This window comes from Protomyctophum bolini, assembly GCF_963924005.1.
Source record: "Protomyctophum bolini genome assembly, chromosome: 6".
Lineage (NCBI taxonomy): Eukaryota > Metazoa > Chordata > Actinopteri > Myctophiformes > Myctophidae > Protomyctophum > Protomyctophum bolini.
In genome coordinates, this window is record NC_137867.1 from 21,176,062 (window position 1) to 21,196,034 (window position 19,973).

Sequence of the window (19,973 nt, forward strand, 5' to 3'; positions counted from 1 at the left end):
CCCTGGCCAGCCGGGGCGCCTGATGGAGGGGAAAGGAACTGGTTGGAATAACGTGTTCCTTCCACGCACTACGTCCAACCAGGGAAACTCCCCCCTGTCAGGTGTAAAGGAGCAACTTGGACACTCCGGCATGAAGGAAGCATGAGTTCAAGTCCGTTGCTCTCCCCTTGTCACCCATATATGGGGACTAGGTTGGTGGAGGGTGTGTAGATCCCAGGATCACATTAGATGATTGACACAGGGGTGAAAAATGGGTTACAAAATCGTGGGATAAAAAATAATTTAGTAAGAAATACTGTATGCTCTGAAAATGCATCCCTTCTGTCAACAAACTAACCAATGGGTGATTGGCTAGTTTCTTGTTGTTGTGAGAGACGATTGTTCTGCATTTACAAAGTCAGTACACTCTTAGGCCAACCGGCCCACCATTGGTGTGACTTCCGGCACATTGAACAATTGGGTTTTCTCCAACTACATTGTTTTTTTGTTTGTTTGTTTAAACATTTTAACGTTTTCATTCCAAGTTCCCACCTGAATCTGACTGAGCCTCTAGAATAGAAGGAATCTCAAAATGTACGCATGCTTTCAACCGAGAGCAATTAGATGCGCCATCATCATGGAAATGAAACTACGGTACTTCCATCAGAACGTGGTTCATTGTGTTTCTGGCATGCAAACAAACACACACTGTGTGAAGGGTGGTGCCATTGCCACACACACTGTGTGAAGGGTGGTGCCATTGCCACACACACTGTGTGAAGGGTGGTGCCATTGCCACACACACTGTGTGAAGGGTGGTGCCATTGCCACACACACTGTGTGAAGGGTGGTGCCATTGCCAATGCCAGTTGGGGACCTATAGGTAGGTATAGTCAGTGCTCACCAGTTGTCCCGTCAACACGCAGGCACGTGCACACTTGTGGATGCACGCACACAAGCAAGAGAGCAGTTGGGTGTCATTTGGATAACAACAGATTCAGGGAGCTGGACGAACATAGCCGCGTAGGCGTGTGTGTGTGTGTGTGTGTGTGTGTGTGTGTGTGCATGTATGTGTGTGTGTGTGTGTGTGTGTGTGTGTGTGTGTGTGTGTGTGTGTGTGTGTGTGTGTGTGTGCGTGCGAGTGCGCGCGTGTCTGTGTGTGTGTGCGCGCGTGTGTGTGTGTGTGTGTGTGTGTGCGTGTGTGTGTTGGCAATTGGGACAACTGGTGAGCACTGCTCCCCACTGGCTTTGGCACATAGAGAGACACACTCGCACAACACATACAGTACTTGGTCACACACACACACACGCTCCCAAACACGCACGCACGCGCACACACACACACACACGCACGCGCACACACACACACACACACACACACACACACACACACACACACACACACACACACACACACACACACACACACACACACACACACACACACACACACACACACACACACACACACACACACACACACACACACACACACACACACACACACACACACACACACACACACACACACACACACACACACGATTCTGATATATTCACTCAGTCTTGTGTATAAATATCATTATTCAAACATAATAACCTACTCAGCCCAAATAGGGAGAAAGAAACCTTTTAAAAAGAGGCATTAGTGAGCGAGCGAGAGAGAGAGAGAGAGAGAGAGAGAGAGAGAGAGAGAGAGAGAGAGAGAAAGAGCTGGTGAGACAACTCTTAAAAGAAAGAAAAATGACCTAATATTCAACATCTAGAAGAAAAGAAGGAAAAGAAGACAGACAAAAGAGAAGGAGGGAGGAAACGGTATGATCTACTTAAGCGTTTCCCTATTCAAATGTAATAGCGCACAAACAGACTATAAATTCCAGCACTATTCATATGCTCCCATCATCCTTTTAAGAAGCTAGTGGAGCGGGGGGGGGGGTACAGGGATGATGGGATGGGGCAGGAGAAAGGGAGAACTCACACACAAATCAAGCGATAATAGAAATGAGAGGAAGAAAGCGGGCAGAAATGAAGAGAGAAAGAGAAAGCCGGAGTGTAAGCCAACACTGCGAGGGCTTTTGAAACCGCGGCCGCAATAAAGCGCTCCTCTTTAGAATGCCTATGAAATTGGCTTGATGAAAGAGAGCCATCTCAATTGATTCAATCCTACCTAAAAAGAAACCCGACCAACTTGCCATACTTCCAACTCCTAAGAGTCTCTATGAGACATGAAATAGGTTCTCTCTCTCCCTCTTTCTCTCTCTCTACCTCCCCCTTTCTTTCACCCTCCCGAACAGTTTCACTGCACTGAAAAAGACAAAGTAAAGCTTTAAGTTCAGATGATCTAGTGCCTCGCCCTGCGGTGCGGCACACACTATACTACCTTGCGCCCGATCAGTCAACACTACAGTAGATGTTTGGTAATCTCTCTCAGGATCATAGAGACCATAGATATGGATATGATTTATGCTTAGTTGTATGACCGTGTCCTGACCTACGGCAAGAATAGCTGATGTGTAGCATTACTACACACAGCAGAACTCTAAGTGTTAATTTAAGTTACTTTAACTCGGAGTGAAGGAATGGACATATCCAACTTTTCAAACGTGCAGTTAAGTTAACATGTGTGTACAGATTACGGCATTGTCTACCTGATGATATTTGTCTTGTATACCACACCTTAAACTTCATTACAAAGGCTAAGCACTGAATATAAGAATAGTCTCTATTTGCTATTTCAGTTATTCTGTCCAAACCGACTGGATGTTAGCAACTGGCAAGTAAAAAGAAAAGTCACTTTTTCAGTTCAACTCTTCTTGAACTAAGCTTTTTTGCTTTTCCATTAGGCAAAAGTATCCGGTACTTTTTTGGTGTCAAGGTCCCAAGCGAGCTGTGAAAACTGTTGTTGTAGTCAGAGACTCCCCTACTCTGCATGTGTGTCTTCGTCCAGTGCAAGTGCATGTATGCGCACGTGTCATATACTGTAGGTGTCAGGGTATGTTGTCACATCTCTTTCCTGTGCACGTGCCGCTGTGCTTGGTGTGCTTGGTCAATACGTCTCTCACTTTGTATACGTATCCATGACATTCACTGCCTTTTGTTTTGTACTGCGCTAGAGCAAGACTAAACTAAATTCTGTCTAAAATCTTTCGAACTGACATTTTAATGATAGTTGTTAACTGTCACTTTCCTTTCCTGCTGGCCGCAAGTGAAACTTATAAAAGTCACACTTACTCTAGGCTGTACACAAAATCAATATACTGGATCGATTAAGGGCATGATTTAGCAAACATTTGGTTGAGAGAAGGTGACGTATTTTTTCGGTAATTCAAAGCCAAATAATCTCCCCTCTCCATAGGGAGGGGAGAACTTCCAGGGACTTTGAGGAGAGTTTCCTGCCAAGTCCAGCTTCCAAGGAGGGAGCAAGATGATGGGAACTGAGCCCAGAACAGAATGTCCGATGGTGGGAAACCAGGGCAAGACAGTCCCCGGTGTGTTCCTGGAAACATGGGTGAGAGAGGAGAGGAGATCTATGGTTGCTCAATGCTAAATAGTACACTTGAAGGAGCAACAGAAGTTAAACAGGAGAAGTACAGAAACGAATGAGGAGGAGGATGATGTTCTAGAAAGAGAGAGAGAGAGAGAGAGAGAGAGAGAGAGAGAGAGAGATACGACCTCCTGGTAGATGCAGTAGAAATAGCTGCCCCACTTGTAGACACACTTTCTGTTGCTAGCTGACTGTCCTCAATGCGATGGGGTAGCTAACCTATATAAAATCTCACATATGCAGAGAGAGAGAAGGGGGGGGGGGGGTCTGGGGGATGGTGGGAAAGGGAGCAGTGCTAAAATCAGGCCGCTCATGCCGTAGGCTACTGCTGAGTAAATCACCTGTGCAGTTAGCCTAGCTACCTAGCGTGTAGCCAGCTGCTCTTCTAATTAACAGCAGATACAGTCTTATCTAGGGACCTGAGCATATGAAGGATGAGATAGCTAAGTACCAATCTTTAATAGATGGCAGTGCCGTACATAGTAAAATCCTCACTGCTAATTTATCCATTCGTAAGTCACAGAGTTAAATAGTTTTTGTTTACTGTGTGTTTGCATGGGTAGGGAGAACAAGGTCAACTCAGACCTTTCTTTGAACTGAAAGTGAATGTTGAATTGGGAGGCTATTTTTATATTAGCCCATAACTCAGAGAAATTGGTAGGTCCAATGGATTTGTACCTTTTGAGCTGTGCAATCACAGCTCCTGGTTGTTGATATATCACTTGTCTGTGGCATTCATCCTGTAAAGCACAGTAGACACCAATGCCGGCTTGAATTCCAACTTATTTAGGAGGCAGTTAGTCATACGGCTTCAGCTTACACAGCCAGCAGGATGGGATGAAGTGATCAGAGCTCACTGAGGGAGCTGGGATTTTCTTGGAGTAGCAGACTCATTACATTTATCATTCACACACACACACACACACACACACACACACACACACACACACACACACACACACACACACACACACACACACACACACACACACACACACACACACACACACACACACACACACACACACACACACACACACACACACACACACACACACACACACACACACACACACACACACACTCGTGCACACGCACATTTGAAATGTTTATTTATGTCCACATAATGAGAAGTACAGGAATACCTTGTACAAAGGACATAAACACTGCCAGTTACAATGTGCATGGACGGCAAAGCATCGTTACATACAGTACAGCTGACATGTCGGACGCAGGGGAGCAGACATAAATCATGGATAAAGGAAACAACGCCTCCTCCAAATTGAGCGGCTTCCTATAATGGCTAAAACTGAGCAGTACCTCGCTAACTGCTTGGCTCTCCTTTTGGAAAGGCCGGCAATTTGTAAGCCCCTCACAACCAACTTATGCACATGCCCTAGGCTGCCAAAGAACTAAAAGATATCAAATCCACTATTCTGTCATGCCTACTTATGTAAAGGCCCCTGTAAACATGGCAACCATTTAAGATGTGGGACATGGTTTCAGCTATTTGTTCATGGCCATGATGGATACAGTGAGGAGCATGATTGCCTGGAAACCAGATGGAGAGATTAAGTTTAGAAGGTAGAACCTGTAATCTCGCTTTCAAAGTAAAAACAACAATGCACTCATCAATGGCAACATTTTTTAACACAGAGTGAGAGACAGGAAGACATGCAGTCTTTCCTTGTAATCTCAACTCAGTCCAATGTTGTCGCTGTCTTTGTTGTTGTGCCCATAAGAGGCGACCTCGGGCATTAGTCAGTGGAAGTTGATGCTCCGTTCCACACAGACATAGTCGCTCTGACAGAGATACTACAGGGTCAGATATAACATTCTCTGAGGCAGCCACCGCCTCAGAGTTAGACCCTATACCCACTCCAGGGTAACGTCAGCCCAGCAGCACATGTCATTTAGGTCTGGCCAGTCCGACCACACACCAAAGCCAGGAGAGCAACTGTCCAGCTTTCCATTGGGTTTCCACTTGAAGCCTAGGAAGCTCCGAACCACTCGCCAGGGGGACCTTGCGTCTTTTTAGGTCCAAGAAAAGAGAAGAACGAGAAAGCCTTCTCACGTACTGGTCATCACTGTTCAGCATATTCAACAGATGGGAGAGACGCGAAGCAATATAAACCCATTCAAAATAGGGGACCCCCAGACCACCCTCACCTTTACTGTGGAATATAATGTCACGTGTGTTTAGGCCAGCCCATTGTCTCACTAACTGTACAGTTTTGTCATTCAAATCACGTAGTGACTTTCGTGGAACATTGGAGAATAAGTGTAAGTGTACTTTGGCTAATGCCATTACTCTGACTGCCTCCAGCTTCATGATGAGAGGTAGGTGCGATGCATGGATTGAATCAAGTCTGCTGGAGTACTCAGAAATGATCTCCTCGACCTGATCTTTCCACTCACCTGCCACATTAAACTTGTGACCCAGGTATGTGTATGTCTGGTGACGTGAATAGACTGTTAGGGGTTTGCAGGTATTGTATCTGTTTTGGAGTGATACCAGCGGTTTCCCCAGCTCCGCCTTTCATAGAGAACTGCACATTTTGAGTCTTTGACCTCTAATCCTGACCACTCCAAAAAGGAGTCGGTTCTGGAGAGCATGCTGTATATTTCAGCCCCATGATAGGAGGCAACCTGAACATCGTCTGCATACCACTGCACAGGGTTAGGGCACACATACAGAGCCACTTCAACCACTGGTTTAACAGCACTCCACAGGGCAGCCAGTCTTAACACCTACTCGGAAAGGGATGGGGTCTGTGAGCTGTTTACCACAGATAACCTGTATAAATTAACCACAGTACACATTTTTGACAATATCAACATAAACCTTGAGTAGATTTCCTCAAGAGCAGCTATCATCACGTTATATGCTTGGGTTCCAAATGCATCACGGAAGTCCAGACAGACTTTATAGTTTTTTACAGAATTATGCTGTCTGAAGCATGACAACATCATGCACATATACAGTACAGAGCCATAATGGCCGAATTATACAGTCTGCATTGTAAATGCAACCTATTTGACTGCAGTAACTCCAACACTTTCAACTGCACTTTTACTGATGTCGTTACCCAAGGCCAGGATTAATGGCTGACATGCACACGCAAACACATGCATGCACGCACGCACGCACGCGCATGAACATGCACAGTAACAAAATACACACAGGCGCACACACATTAATGCACGTGCACGCCTTAACACACACACACACACACACACACACACAAAACTTTGTTTGCATTAAGCCTGGGACCAACAAAGTAAACACGCAATTATGGGATGCCATTTCAATCTGCGAAAATGCATCAGAAAACACATTAGCTAGAGATGAGTGTGGTGTGGTGTGTGTGTGTGTGTGTGTGTGTGTGTGTGTGTGTGTGTGTGTGTGTGTGTGTGTGTGTGTGTGTGTGTGTGTGTGTGTGTGTGTGTGTGTGTGAGAGAGAGAGAGACAGAGAGAGCCTGATGAACAGATTCTATTCATCATTTTTTGTCATTATAGGTAGATGGAATGTGAAAAGTATACAAATGGAAAGCATATTTTAACAACCATCAAACCCATTATCATCATTACCTTCAAAAAATAATAGAAATACAGTACTAGACCGTTGCCCGTTAACAGCAAAAAGGGAGACAAAATACAAATAGTATGCTGAACAACCTACTTAAAAAGCAACAAGAAAAAGCTTGCCAAATTGTAGTGCATGGGTCTACCTTTACAGAACCAAAGCGCTGCCACATAACCAGGATCAAGCAAAGATATTGATCACGCTAATGCAGAAGATCTGCATGAAGTTGGTCCCATTACAGTAATGATCCAACTGACTCTAAGGATTCCTATCAGATCAGCACTCACAATCAGCTGATGAATGACGCTTGACACAGCAGGTACAAGATGATGCAGGTTCCTTCATGATAAATGTCTGACTTTGCATTGTTAAAGAATTGCATACATAGCAAACTAATCAGAATGAATGACATAATGGTCCAAAATGGTCCTTGCATTTGGAAGGTAACTGATATTTACAGAGCAGAAAATTGTAACATATCATCACTAAGCATGCCTACTAGCATGTGTGTGCGTGTGTGTGTGTGTGTGTGTGTGTGTGTGTGTGTGTGTGTGTGTGTGTGTGTGTGTGTGTGTGCGTGTGTGTGTTGGCTTGTGTGCATATGCTTGTGCTATTCTTGTGCATTTGTATGTACGCATATACTGTACACACCCACTCACTTGTACAATTCCACAGCAATAGGCCTTGGGCCACATCTTTGCCTCCCCTGTACTGTACAGAGGATTAAAAAAATCACACCCGTGTGAAGTGAGGGGCGCTCTTATCATCATACATCATCACATTCCGGCCAATCACAATCCTCACTTTTAATCCTCAAATCCAATCCGGCTAATCACTTGTGGTGCCCTCAATTTTCTGTCTTTTTATCCTCAATTCCGTGCTCAGCCAATCAAATCGTCGCTATGGGGTACACCCGCACACACAAATCTTGTCATAGGAGGGAGTAGCGCCCCTCAAAAATACAAAATAATTTAACCAATTTAAACATGGTTGCCTCATTTCGTATTGTTAGCTTGTAGCTCTAGTTCTTATGTGGTTAGATGGGTTAACCCATCTGCTGCCACCTTGTGGACGCAGAGCCGCAACCGCAGACTGCCAAGCCGTTTGTAGTGTGACACACGCTGGATTCACATCCTGTTTGGTTGGCCATCTTAGATGCTAAATAAATAGCGTCAATGCTAGCGAGCTAAAATGAAGCCATCCTTGCTCTAGAAAGCGCCAATGTTCCCATCTAGATCACCGTATAATCAGAAAAGACCTCAGAACATTGCACGTTTTATCCAAACCATGGAGAGCTCCTTAGATTTAGAGTTATTCAGCTTTTTAGTCAGCCTGTATAAGGGTGGTGAACGGCAGCGCCGATGAGCGATCCGGTCTAGGATCACTAAAGAAGGAAAGGCCAAGCAAAAAGAAAAGAAGTTTGACATGTCAAACTAGGGGTTTTTCTTGATTCTGAATCCATTGCAAGCATTAGTTTTGCACGAAAAACACTCCTTCAGATAAAAAACGGCCATAGCCATAATCACAAATATGATGAGGTCAGCTCATTTTATTTACTAAAAATAAATTCAAGTAAATTACTCAATTGTTTTTAGGTAGCAGCATAACAACTGAATAATAATTTGAGAGGAAAAATGAAAGAAACAGACTCAAAGCTTTGCTCCCGTTTCTATTATGGGCAGCCATTTTTAGACAGTCATCCATTATGCCCGCTGTGTTCCCTTTCTGTCAGCCCCTAGCGAAGCCAAAGAGGCCGTGTCAGCTGAGAGTGCTGGGCAGGCAGGAAGCAGCATTCACTCTCAGCACTCTGGGAATTGGAGGAAGAATGGGAGGCATGGGGAGTGAACTACTATGCGAATGTCAGCGACGACACACAACATTTTTAGAGGAAAACAAGTGTAAGGATGTGGTAAAAAACGATGCAACGAAGAGGCGGAAGGGAGTTGGGGAGGAGGTATGGGAGGATGAATGGAGGTAGAAAGCAGTGATGTGTGGATGGCTGATAATGCCTAGAGTGAAGAGGAATTGTTAAAGAATCGGAGTACAATGTAGGAGGTGAAATGAGATAGAGGGGGTTTGAGGGGCATTGTAGTGTACATCACACTGTAATATAGTCCTATTTAAAGTACGGTATGCTGAACATACACCCGAAGGTGTGATGCCTACTAGCATTGTGTTCATGTTTTGTGCATGTGTGCGCGCGTGTATACAGTATACTCGCATTTGTGTGTCTCACCTCTGGTCCAGTGTATTCAGTCTGTGTTGTGCGGTCAGTCATTTGGCAGTCTTTAGTCCTCAAAGCGAATTTGGCACTTTCCTGCACACACAAGAGAAAGCACCATTAGCTGTGCCAAAAATCTCTCAAAACCACCAGTATTAGCAACATTAAAAACACAACATGGCTAAATGATTTTCAAAGCTTTTAATGATGGTCAAAGAGGACACTAATGCCACTGCCATAGATAACCTGTTGGATTCTGCCTAAATTGCTTGCTTATTATATATCCCTAGAAAATAGCAAATACCCAAGACCACAAACTAACTAACCCCCCAACGTCACCTCTCCTGGAAATCCGAGAGGTCGTAAAATAGTCCTGAGATGCCGGGGATGTTTTTTTTTTAGCGTGTGAAGCATGGTCCATCCCTGCACAAAGTGCACTGGCAGAGAGGCAGGAACTCATAAAAAGTGACAGCAAGTGCTGGCCAACCAGCTAGGAGGTCCTTCTATAGCAGATAATTAATAGGTTTCCACTGGCAGATTTACACACGTAGGCAGCGAGAGAAGAGTGCTGGCCTGTTCCTTCAAAATACAGCCACTTTTAACTTGGCTTTTAACCTGCATTTGCATCGCCTAAGGATGATTATAGTCCTTTTTAAGAGGCAGGTTTCGAACCTTGCACATCACAGGTCTCTCTAGCACTCTCTCCAACTGGAACATTTTATTACTATGCCCACTAATCATTCTGAAATACGAGTGCTAAGCTAACTAGCTCATGAAGTGGAACAACACAGAATGTTGGAGTGATTGTAAAATATGGGAATTTCATTAACCTTGATTAAAATAGATTAACCCAGTTGGAATGGATACTACGGGTTTGGGGAGTGAGTAGAACTAGAAGGACGTTTTTTTCCCCCATTCCCTTCTTACACTACTTAAATAAAAATCACACCTGTGTGAACTGAGTGGTGCAACTCCCCCCCCCCCCCTCCTCTCCTCTCTCTCTCTCTCTCTCTCTCTCTCTTTCTCATTAGCAGGCAACAGTGCAGCACTAATACTATCTCTCTCTCTGTTTCTGGCAAACAGTGCCCCTACTGGTACTCAGTCATACTCGTGCTCATTAATACATACATACATACATACATACATACATACATACATACATAGGTGAACAGTGAACACATAGGTGGTTGTAGGAGTGGTTGCACCACTCAAAAACAGCATAATGAGCTATCCAGGTCAACAATCAGTAGCATAAAAGTGTCACACAAGTTAGCTAAAGGTCTTCCTTATTTTATGGCCACCCCTCTGTGAAAAGCAAGGGATGCTAGGAGGTCCTTCTATGAGATAATTAATAGGTTTCCACTGGCAGATTTACACAGAGAGGAAGAGAACAGAGAGTGTCAGCCACAGAGAGGCCCTTTCCCATTAGCAATGGTGGTCAAAATGTCATCTTAAGTACACTTGGACACAAACAATCCCACAAATATATATTCTCACTTCCACACACAGGCACATGAACACACACACACACACACACACACAATACACTGAGCGTGGCACTGTTGTGTGTTTATGTACAGATTTTACTGATTTACTGATATGTAATATTTACTGTGTAGAGACAGAGAAAGGGAATTGTAGGGCGATGCCAGACAAATTTAAGGGACAGTGACAAAACAGAGATAGAAATGATCAGTGAGAACCAGACTGATGAGCCAAATAGGACACAAGCCATTGGGTGAGACTGGCATTGCTCACACTACTGGCACATTAACCAGCTCAGGCCTGGCATGGTACCATTGGCATGACATCGCTGTGACAACCTGCCCAGATGTAGAGGGTGATGAAACCTGACTCTGTAAATATTCTTTTTCCAAAAAGGAGCTCGAATACTTACCAAAATGATCCGCCACCATCTTTATCACAATATTCTTTACATGAATGCTTTGTTAGTTTATGATTCTGATTTGACTATACAAGTTATTCCAACACGAAAATGATCCACAGTGATTTCGATTCCTGTCCAAATAAGCCATTTCCATGAATTGATACTTCTCCCTTGGCTGCAGACAAGACACTATAACTCAGGTATTGTGCTGCATTAGGCAAGGAGGCTATAGAGTATTATATTAACATAGATTCTGTAGCAAGGATGGGTTTGCTGGTGTCATTCTATGTAATATCGAAGCAGTGGTTTCAAATTTCTTACTTACTTTTCTTACTTACTGTTATCATTAATTACAATTTCATAATAACACTGTAAAACATAAATTTAAATAGTTTTGTAATAAATTGTTATGGTGTTTTTCATGCGCTTTATTATTATTATTATTATTTTAAACTTCAACTTTTTTGGTTTAATTCAATTCCCCTGTGACTGTATGCACTTATGAAAGGAAAGAGAAAGAGGAAACCCCAGCTCATCTACAGAATGTACTGTATGGCACGTGTTTGCATCAGCAACAAGCAACAGTATTGTCAAAGAGACAAGCATGGAGATGGTATCGCATTGAATCTTTGCCCGCTCACCTGAGGAGAAAAGTCGTTCTCATTTTTTCCAGAAAGGAAGCGGAGCGATGCGATCGTACAGATTAAGCTATCAGATGAATGTGTTCTCTCAGCAGCAGAGTAAATGTCTCCATGTACTGTGATACATGATAGAGAATGATAGACTGTGCACACCTGTAGCTAATCCTGCCGGCATTTGAAACTATTTTTGAAAACTTGGTGAAAACTCGACATTCCAACGTGAAGGACAAAGCCAGCAACCTTTCTGGTATTCTTTTTCAGGACATGCAAGAACCTCCTAAGGTTAAGAGATATTTAAGGTCTTAAAGTTAAAGTTAAGAAAAGTTCACATGAGCCTATAATGTGGTCAGATCATGGGCGGGAACGTGAACACTTTGGAGATTTTCAAGTGGAGCTTTTCAGCTGGGAAGCGCTGTGTTAAGGTTAAATATGTGTACAGTATCTGTTAAAGTATCTGTGTGTGTGTGTGTGTGTGTGTGTGTGTGTGTGTGTGTGTGTGTGTGTGTGTGTGTGTGTGTGAGTGTGTGTGTGTGTGTGTGTGTGTGTGTGTGTGTGTGTTCATCTCTCACCAGTTCAGTCTGAAGCCGGAGGATCAGTTCGTCTTTCTCCCTCAGCTGCTGCAGCAAAGCGTCCTCTCTGGCTGGATCCTATACACACAAACGGTGAATAAATCCTGTTACTCACTGCATGAGTACACCTGAAAAATGGCCATTTGCAAGTTTGCTGGTGGTGTTTTGTGAACATGTCTTCGAAAACTGTATTTCAGTGGAATTATTTGTACAAAATGTCATTTTACAATAACTAGTGAAAAAAAGAAAAGCCTTTATTAAAAAAGAAAAATTCTAGTGTCAGTGTCAGATGTAGATAGATACAGTATATATATGCAGATCTAGTTATATGTCAAGCCATGTATGGCTATCCAGGGTTAGATGAGGTCAGTGTCATGATATTCATATATGGAGATCCAGGTGATGATAGTCAGCTCCACATATGGAGATTCATGTGTTGTACCAACTTCATTCATTTGCAAGTGTGACTCGCGTCACGGCAACCACACTGGTTATCATGAGATGTCACAATATGGCAATACATTGACATTCCCATATATGGGAAAGGGTCCCAGTGCGAAATGATCCGCTTATGAATAACTACCCGATTAAGACAGATGCGTTCCTGTGCTGGCGCGCCAACATGGACATCAAGCCGGTCACAAGCCACCATGCCATGATCCAGTACCTGACCAAGTACTGCACCAAGCACGAGGCCCCTTCTGAGACGCTCAAGGAGGTTACGGAGAAGTTGCAGAATCGGTGACGGTGATGCGTTTGCCACGGCACTGGTCAGCTCTGTGGGGGATCGCGACTACATATATGGAGATCCCTGATGATGGCACGTGATGTCACGAGGCATGTACATATATGGAGGTGTGACCAACAAACCAACGGGAAATGCACGTTTTCATAGTAAAAGACACCAGGAAATTACATCTGGCCACAAAAGATCACAGGATCTATTGAATGTGAAGGAGGAGGAAGTACTAGGGGGCTGCCATACTGTATTTCATCGGCTATGTGTAATAATGAAATATATGTATGTACAGTATGTTATATATGTTTTTCTTTATGAAAGTCCTTGTGAGTCACTATTCACTATATTGAAAGGCACTATATAAATTGAAGTGTATTATTATTATCCAGCTACACCAATCCAAGACGATGGCCATGGAGTTGGAGACAGCTTTGTTCTGGGTCTCACAGCACACGCAAGCTCCAAATGACTAGACTAGACAGTACTATAGGCTTCTTATCCCACCCTCAATGTCTTCACATATTGTACAGTAAGCATAACACTGCCTTATTGCCTATATTCCAATGCCTATAGAGTTGCGCAAAAACCCACCCAGCAGCACTGTTTAATGCAATGTATTTGTGAGTGTATTTTTTGTTTAATTACTGATGACAAAGTTGTAAAAGTCAACAGTATGTATATCCATAACATAAGCAAGCAGCACGCTAGCAGACAATACACTAGTTCTTTCTTTCAATCATTTTATAATTATTATTTTCACAATTATATTACCTGATCATCTTCTTTTTAAATACACTAGTTTAAGCTCGTCACATAAAACTCTATACCATCGCGCAAATTATCAATACATTAGAAAGTAGCCGGCGTATCTGTGTATCAGATTGTGGACATAATAATAATAGGCCTAATAAAATAATACAATTATTGAAATAAAGAACTAGTGTAGAACTAGGGATAGGGATAGGGGGCAAAATATAGGGGGAGAAAGTATATGAATGAGCTAGAGTAGGAAGTGGAGTAGGAATGGGAGTGAGGGAAGAGATACCGCCCCTTCAAGGACATCAGCGGAGGCAAGGAAAAAAGGGGATGAGAACCAGGGGCAAATGAGAGGGAGGGAGGAGTGGAAACACTGGAGAAGAGGAACATGAGTGAGAAGCAGAGAGGACAGAGAGACCCTGAGGCAGAGCATGGTGGTCAGAGACCATAGGGAGCCATCTAACTAAAGAACCAGAGAGAGAGAGGGAGAGAGAGAGAGAGAGAGAGAGAGAGAGAGAGAGAGAGAGAGAGAGAGAGAGAGAGAGAGAGAGAGAGAGAGAGAGAGCGTTAAAGAGACAACACATGCAGGGAACTATATAGCAACACCACTGTGGTCCATTGAATGACCTCTAACACACAGCCACCCTGACACAGTTCCTACATGTTACTCAAAGAAATACAAATAAACCTGTGCTTATGCAAGTATTACATCACAGAAATTATGCTTTGTAGACATTTGAAGGTGACTTGTAATGATTCCTAGTTTCCTATTGTACAAAAAAAAAAAAAAAGCTAAATGGTCTACATCCATTTTTCTCATCAGCAGGTTGGCCTATCAATCTGAAATTGGGAAGAGAGCATCAGCATAGGCGGAGGTAAAGATTATTCTTTTTCAAATTTAGAACTGTTCGTTATAATTTTTGGCAAGTCCATGGGGGAACGGAATATGTGGAAGGGGGACTTGCATGGGCAGAGTGAATAATGACAGAGCACATGAGTGAGTGTAACAGACTAACATATGGATTGTGAAATAAAACTGGCTGCTGCTGCTGGATTTGTGCAAGATACACCTTGTTACCAGGAGCACACTCACAGTAGCAGATAGCCAAGATACACCTTGTTACCAGGAGCACACCCACAGTAGCAGATAGCCAAGATACACCTTGTTACCAGGAGCACACCCACAGTAGCAGATAGCCAAGATACACCTTGTTACCAGGAGCACACCCACAGTAGCAGATAGCCAAGATACACCTTGTTACCAGGAGTACACCCACAGTAGCAGATAGCCAAGATACACCTTGTTACCAGGAGCACACCCACAGTAGCAGATAGCCAAGATACACCTTGTTACCAGGAGCACACCCACAGTAGCAGATAGTGTGCTCCTCGGAACACAGGTCTCCACCAGGCCGGGTTGCCTACCCAGAGCCCGCAAACTCTGGAAAGCCGTCATAGCCAATTGGAATTGGATCTGAAACATCTAACTCACACATCTTGATCACATGACCCCAGAGATAATTTGTATTAATTTGAATCTGTAGGAGTAATAGCAAAGCCTGTGTCTTGAGGAAAACGCTGAAAACATAATATGGCAATATAGCTTATGGCTCGTACATACTGCACGATATTTGCTCCGATTATGCTGTCAAGGACCATTTTTGGCGCTTGCCGACAAAACTCCTGATCTTTTTTTTTTTTTATATATTTTTTATCCCACGATTTTGTAACCCGTTTTTCACCCCTGTGTCAATCATCTAATGTGATCCTGGGCTCTACACACCCTCCATCAACCTAGTCCCCATATATGGGGGACAAGGGGAGAGCAACGGACTTGAACTCATGCTTCCTTCATGCCTGAGTGTCCAAGTTGCTCCTTTACACCTGACAGGGGGGAGTTTCCCTGGTTGGACGTAGCGTGTGGAAGGAACACGTTATTCCAACCAGTTCCTTTCCCCTCCATCAGGCGCCCCGGCTGGCCAGGGGGAGGCAGTTTAGTGACCAGGATTACTGTATGTTTTTTGTGAGGGTACCTACCCTAGGGGACACGGGGAGAACATGCAAACTCCACACAGAAAGGCCCTTTCGCCAACCCCGCCTTCGGGTATGGGCACTGATGACGCAGAGGAGGAAACACGCCGCCAGCACCCACAGCGTCCCGAGTGGGAATAGAACCCAGGACCTTCTGTGAGGCGACAGCACTACCAACTGTGCCACCGTGCCCCCATAAAACTCCCGATCTGACGCAAGATCAGGCTTTGATCGCTGAGATTTTGCTCGCTGTGTGTGAAAAGCTCTGCGAGAAGCTATAGCGTCGATAAAAGTGCTCACCAACGCCTCCCAGACCGTTTCTGAATATCAAGAAGGTTTAATATTTGGCTCTGTCGCGGACTGGACATCGTACAAAGTCCTGTATTTCAGCCAATAAGAGCACTCACTGACACTGTCTGTCTGTCTGTCTGTCTGTCTGTCGTCGACTGTATCGATAGATGATCAGATGATAATAATATATAACCTTTATTCCTTGGGTAAATACCTGTCATGTGTCGTACAATAGTAGTTATAAGCCCAATCTATATCGGGTCTGGATCGCATCTTGGTGAACTCTTTCAGTGTGTTATCCCTAGTCATCTTGGTGAACTCTTTCAGTGTGTTATCCCTAGTCATCTTGGTGAACTCTTTCAGTGTGTTATCCCTAGTCATCTTGGTGAACTCTTTCAGTGTGTTATCCCTAGTCATCTTGGTGAACTCTTTCAGTGTGTTATCCCTAGTCATCTTGGTGAACTCTTTCAGTGTGTTATCCCTAGTCATCTTGGTGAACTCTTTCAGTGTGTTATCCCTAGTCATCTTGGTGAACTCTTTCAGTGTGTTATCCCTAGTCATCTTGGTGAACTCTTTCAGTGTGTTATCCCTAGTCATCTTGGTGAACTCTTTCAGTGTGTTATCCCTAGTCATCTTGGTGAACTCTTTCAGTGTGTTATCCCTAGTCATCTTGGAGAACTCTTTCAGTGTGTTATCCCTAGTCATCTTGGTGAACTCTTTCAGTGTGTTATCCCTAGTCATCTTGGTGAACTCTTTCAGTGTGTTATCCCTAGTCGGCGACCAATCGTTTAGTGTGAAAGTCAAGATATAATGACAGCCGATTTAAAAAAAGGACACTGTAGTGTAAAATACATGACGATCTGATGACTCGCCGACAACTTTAAAACTCGTACAGTGTGTAGGGGCCACATTACAGAGATGTGTACCAATTTGAGTGAGATTTGGTTGCTTGTTCTGTCATAGGTCACTAGGTAGGTAGGTAGGTAGGTATGTAGGTAGGTATGTACGTACCTACCTACATTGCTGGCACACAATAACCTACCTGACCTGGCGGAGACCTGGGCTCTGAGGAGCACTTTTACTAGTTACAAATTGTTTTGAATGTTTTGTTTTCAGTTTTTTTTGCGCAACGTTACCCAAAAACTAACCTACTCATTATAAGAATAAACTGTTTTAGGATCTCTAAATACTTACAATGTGTTTAGTGTGTGTGCGCACGCGCACCCACGCATCTACTGTGGGCATGGGTTCCTTCACCTTTCAGAAAAGTAAACTCAGTAGGTAGTATTGGCTTATGTGGATATAGTAGACAAGTCAGAGGACAAAGGAGAGTGAGAAAGAAGTATGGAAACACAGAAAGGACACTGAGGGAGCACACATCACCTAGACAGAACACAATGCCAAGGGTCTTTATGTGTTTGTGAGACCTCTGTGTGATGAACGACGATAGAGCAACCTGGCCTTGCACCTTTATCGCTTCTTTTGATGCCATTCTATTGGTTTGTGTGGGCAGAAGCCAAAAATGCACACCACACACACACATGCAGGCACACATGCACATACTTACGCAGAGCCTCTCTCTTTCACAGACACACACACACACACACACACACACACACACACACACACGACCCTCTGCTCTGAGCTGATATCTGTCTCAATAGCAAACAAAAAGACCAAACAACCACTGAAATGGGACTTGTGAAGCTGGGACACAAGATTTTACTTGTAATATGAATAGAAGAGCCGGCCTCAATGGGGCTGAATCTGATCAAAGCCAGCCACTTCACATGCATTTGTATAGATGCTCTTGTTACGTGAGTATGGGGATGGACGTGGCATAATTCTCGTTTCGAGTAATTATTTCAATTTCGTTACATTTTACCTTTACATGAGGGTGTAAAAAAAAGTTAGTTCTAAACATTTTAAGCTTGCCCACCATCACATTGAGCTGACTTAACCAAAACCAATAGCCTAGTATAGTGCATTCTTGAAAGCAGAGTTGCTGACATGCTGGATATTTTTAAAGATTTGTTTTTGGCTGTTCTGCCTTTATTGATAGTTTCAAGTGAAGATTGACAGGAAAGATGGAGAGAGAGAAGGGGAGAGACACGCAGCAAAGGTTGTCATGAACGGGACTCGAACACGCGACACGCTGTCAGGCCAGCGCCTATATGTCGAACACGCGACACGCTGTCAGGCCAGCGCCTATATGTCGAACACGCGACACGCTGTCAGGCCAGCGCCTATATGTGGCATGCACCTGGACCACTAGGCCCTGAAAATAAGAAAATTTTTGAGGTGTTAATGATATCTACAGGAGGTGTTTGCAAAGGTATAGGCCTACACAATAATACTATAGGCATTACAGTACATCCACAAGTAAGTGCATCTGCCTATGTTTTAGATGCTAAACCCAGGCATGTGTCTGAGAAATTGTAAAAATCCAAGTTTGGATCTTTCAGAAAGGGAATGCAGTATGACCCAAGCAGGGTCTAGCAGGGGCAGTGGCCCCCAAGCAGGGTCTAGGGGTGGATTCAGGAGGGAAAAGCCTCCAGAAGTTCCTGAGAGATCATTGATTCAAGGGCCTTCTGTCAGTTTACGTGGCACTAAACAGCAGTTTACACTGTATTTCAGCAGTCTGATTAAAAATCCTCAATGTGAACACAGAATCAGCTCAGAATAGTAGCCAAAAAAAACGGAAGCCTACGTTTATGTTGAACAGATCAAATTGAAAAGTGGTGTACAGTAATATTACTAGTACAGTACAAGTACAATTTGTAAAGTACAATTTAGTGATAATGAAGGATCACTTGAATGACTTGATTTTGTTTTAAACCACTCTGCCAATGTGGATGAGTACTGCTGTTAAAAGCCCTCTTAATGCTAAATTCAAGTGCAAAATGCAGCACTAGTAAGGAACTTGTAATTTTTTCCAGGTGTATTGAAACACTAATGCAAAAATGTAAATTAGTTGTATTAGAGCCATATAGTATTACGATTATAGATCAAACTAGAAAAGTGCACTCTCCGCCAAGCTGGGTTGCATAGCCAATCAAAATGGAATCTGAAAAATCTGACTGATACATCTTGATACATCACTTTTTTGTACATTATGGTTAAAAATAAGAAGCACCCTGTTATAGTGCCACCATGAGGCTGATTTGAAGGAAAAAATGGGACAGAGGCACTTCCTTGGCCTATTGGGAATGTCCGTCCGAAGTTTCACTTAGATCAGGGGTTCTCAACGTTTTTGGCTGGGCTTTGGCCATTCAGTTGCAAAAAAGAAAAGAAATTTCCTTTTTCTTTTATTTGGGGACGCCCCAAATAATTTGGGGGATGAGAACCCGATTTAGTTTAGGGGAATAATACATAGTCAATCTTAACGTATTTCAGTGTAAAATTTCCACTATATCCATTCAGCAGAACTTTCACCACCACAGTCCTTGTGTGCAATATTGACTTATTTATCACCATCGCAAGCCAGCGATCATTACAATTCATTCCACTGCCCTCAGTGACCTTTCTTCCGGTAAAAATGCAAATACAAACCCCTAAGATAGCCTGGCTGTGGGAGCAAAGAGCTGCCAGCACGAGTATGTATTAGGCAGACTTCTAAATAATCAGAGGAATTGCCAACATTCACAAACTCTCACCCTCAAAGACTTCAAAATAATGACTAAAGCGCCTTTCACACCAAGCACAAACATGTGTTTGGTGCTAGCCG

General features: G+C 43.5%; 1 protein-coding gene across 3 annotated transcripts in view; it reads right to left on the reverse strand.

Moving 5' to 3' along the window:
* ccser1 (coiled-coil serine-rich protein 1) overlaps positions 1–19,973 on the reverse strand; it is a 156,622-nt gene that overhangs the window by 69,963 nt on the left and 66,686 nt on the right. For all 3 annotated transcript variants that reach the window (XR_013964162.1, XM_080765111.1, XM_080765112.1), the window contains exons 10-11: positions 12,430–12,507; positions 9,347–9,427 (exon numbers count right to left, since the gene is read on the reverse strand). Coding sequence is in view for 2 of the 3 variants with exons in the window: in XM_080765111.1 (XP_080621237.1) it covers positions 9,347–9,427; positions 12,430–12,507 (159 nt within the window). In the remaining variant the exon portion in view is untranslated. The remainder of the gene's footprint in view (positions 1–9,346; positions 9,428–12,429; positions 12,508–19,973) is intronic.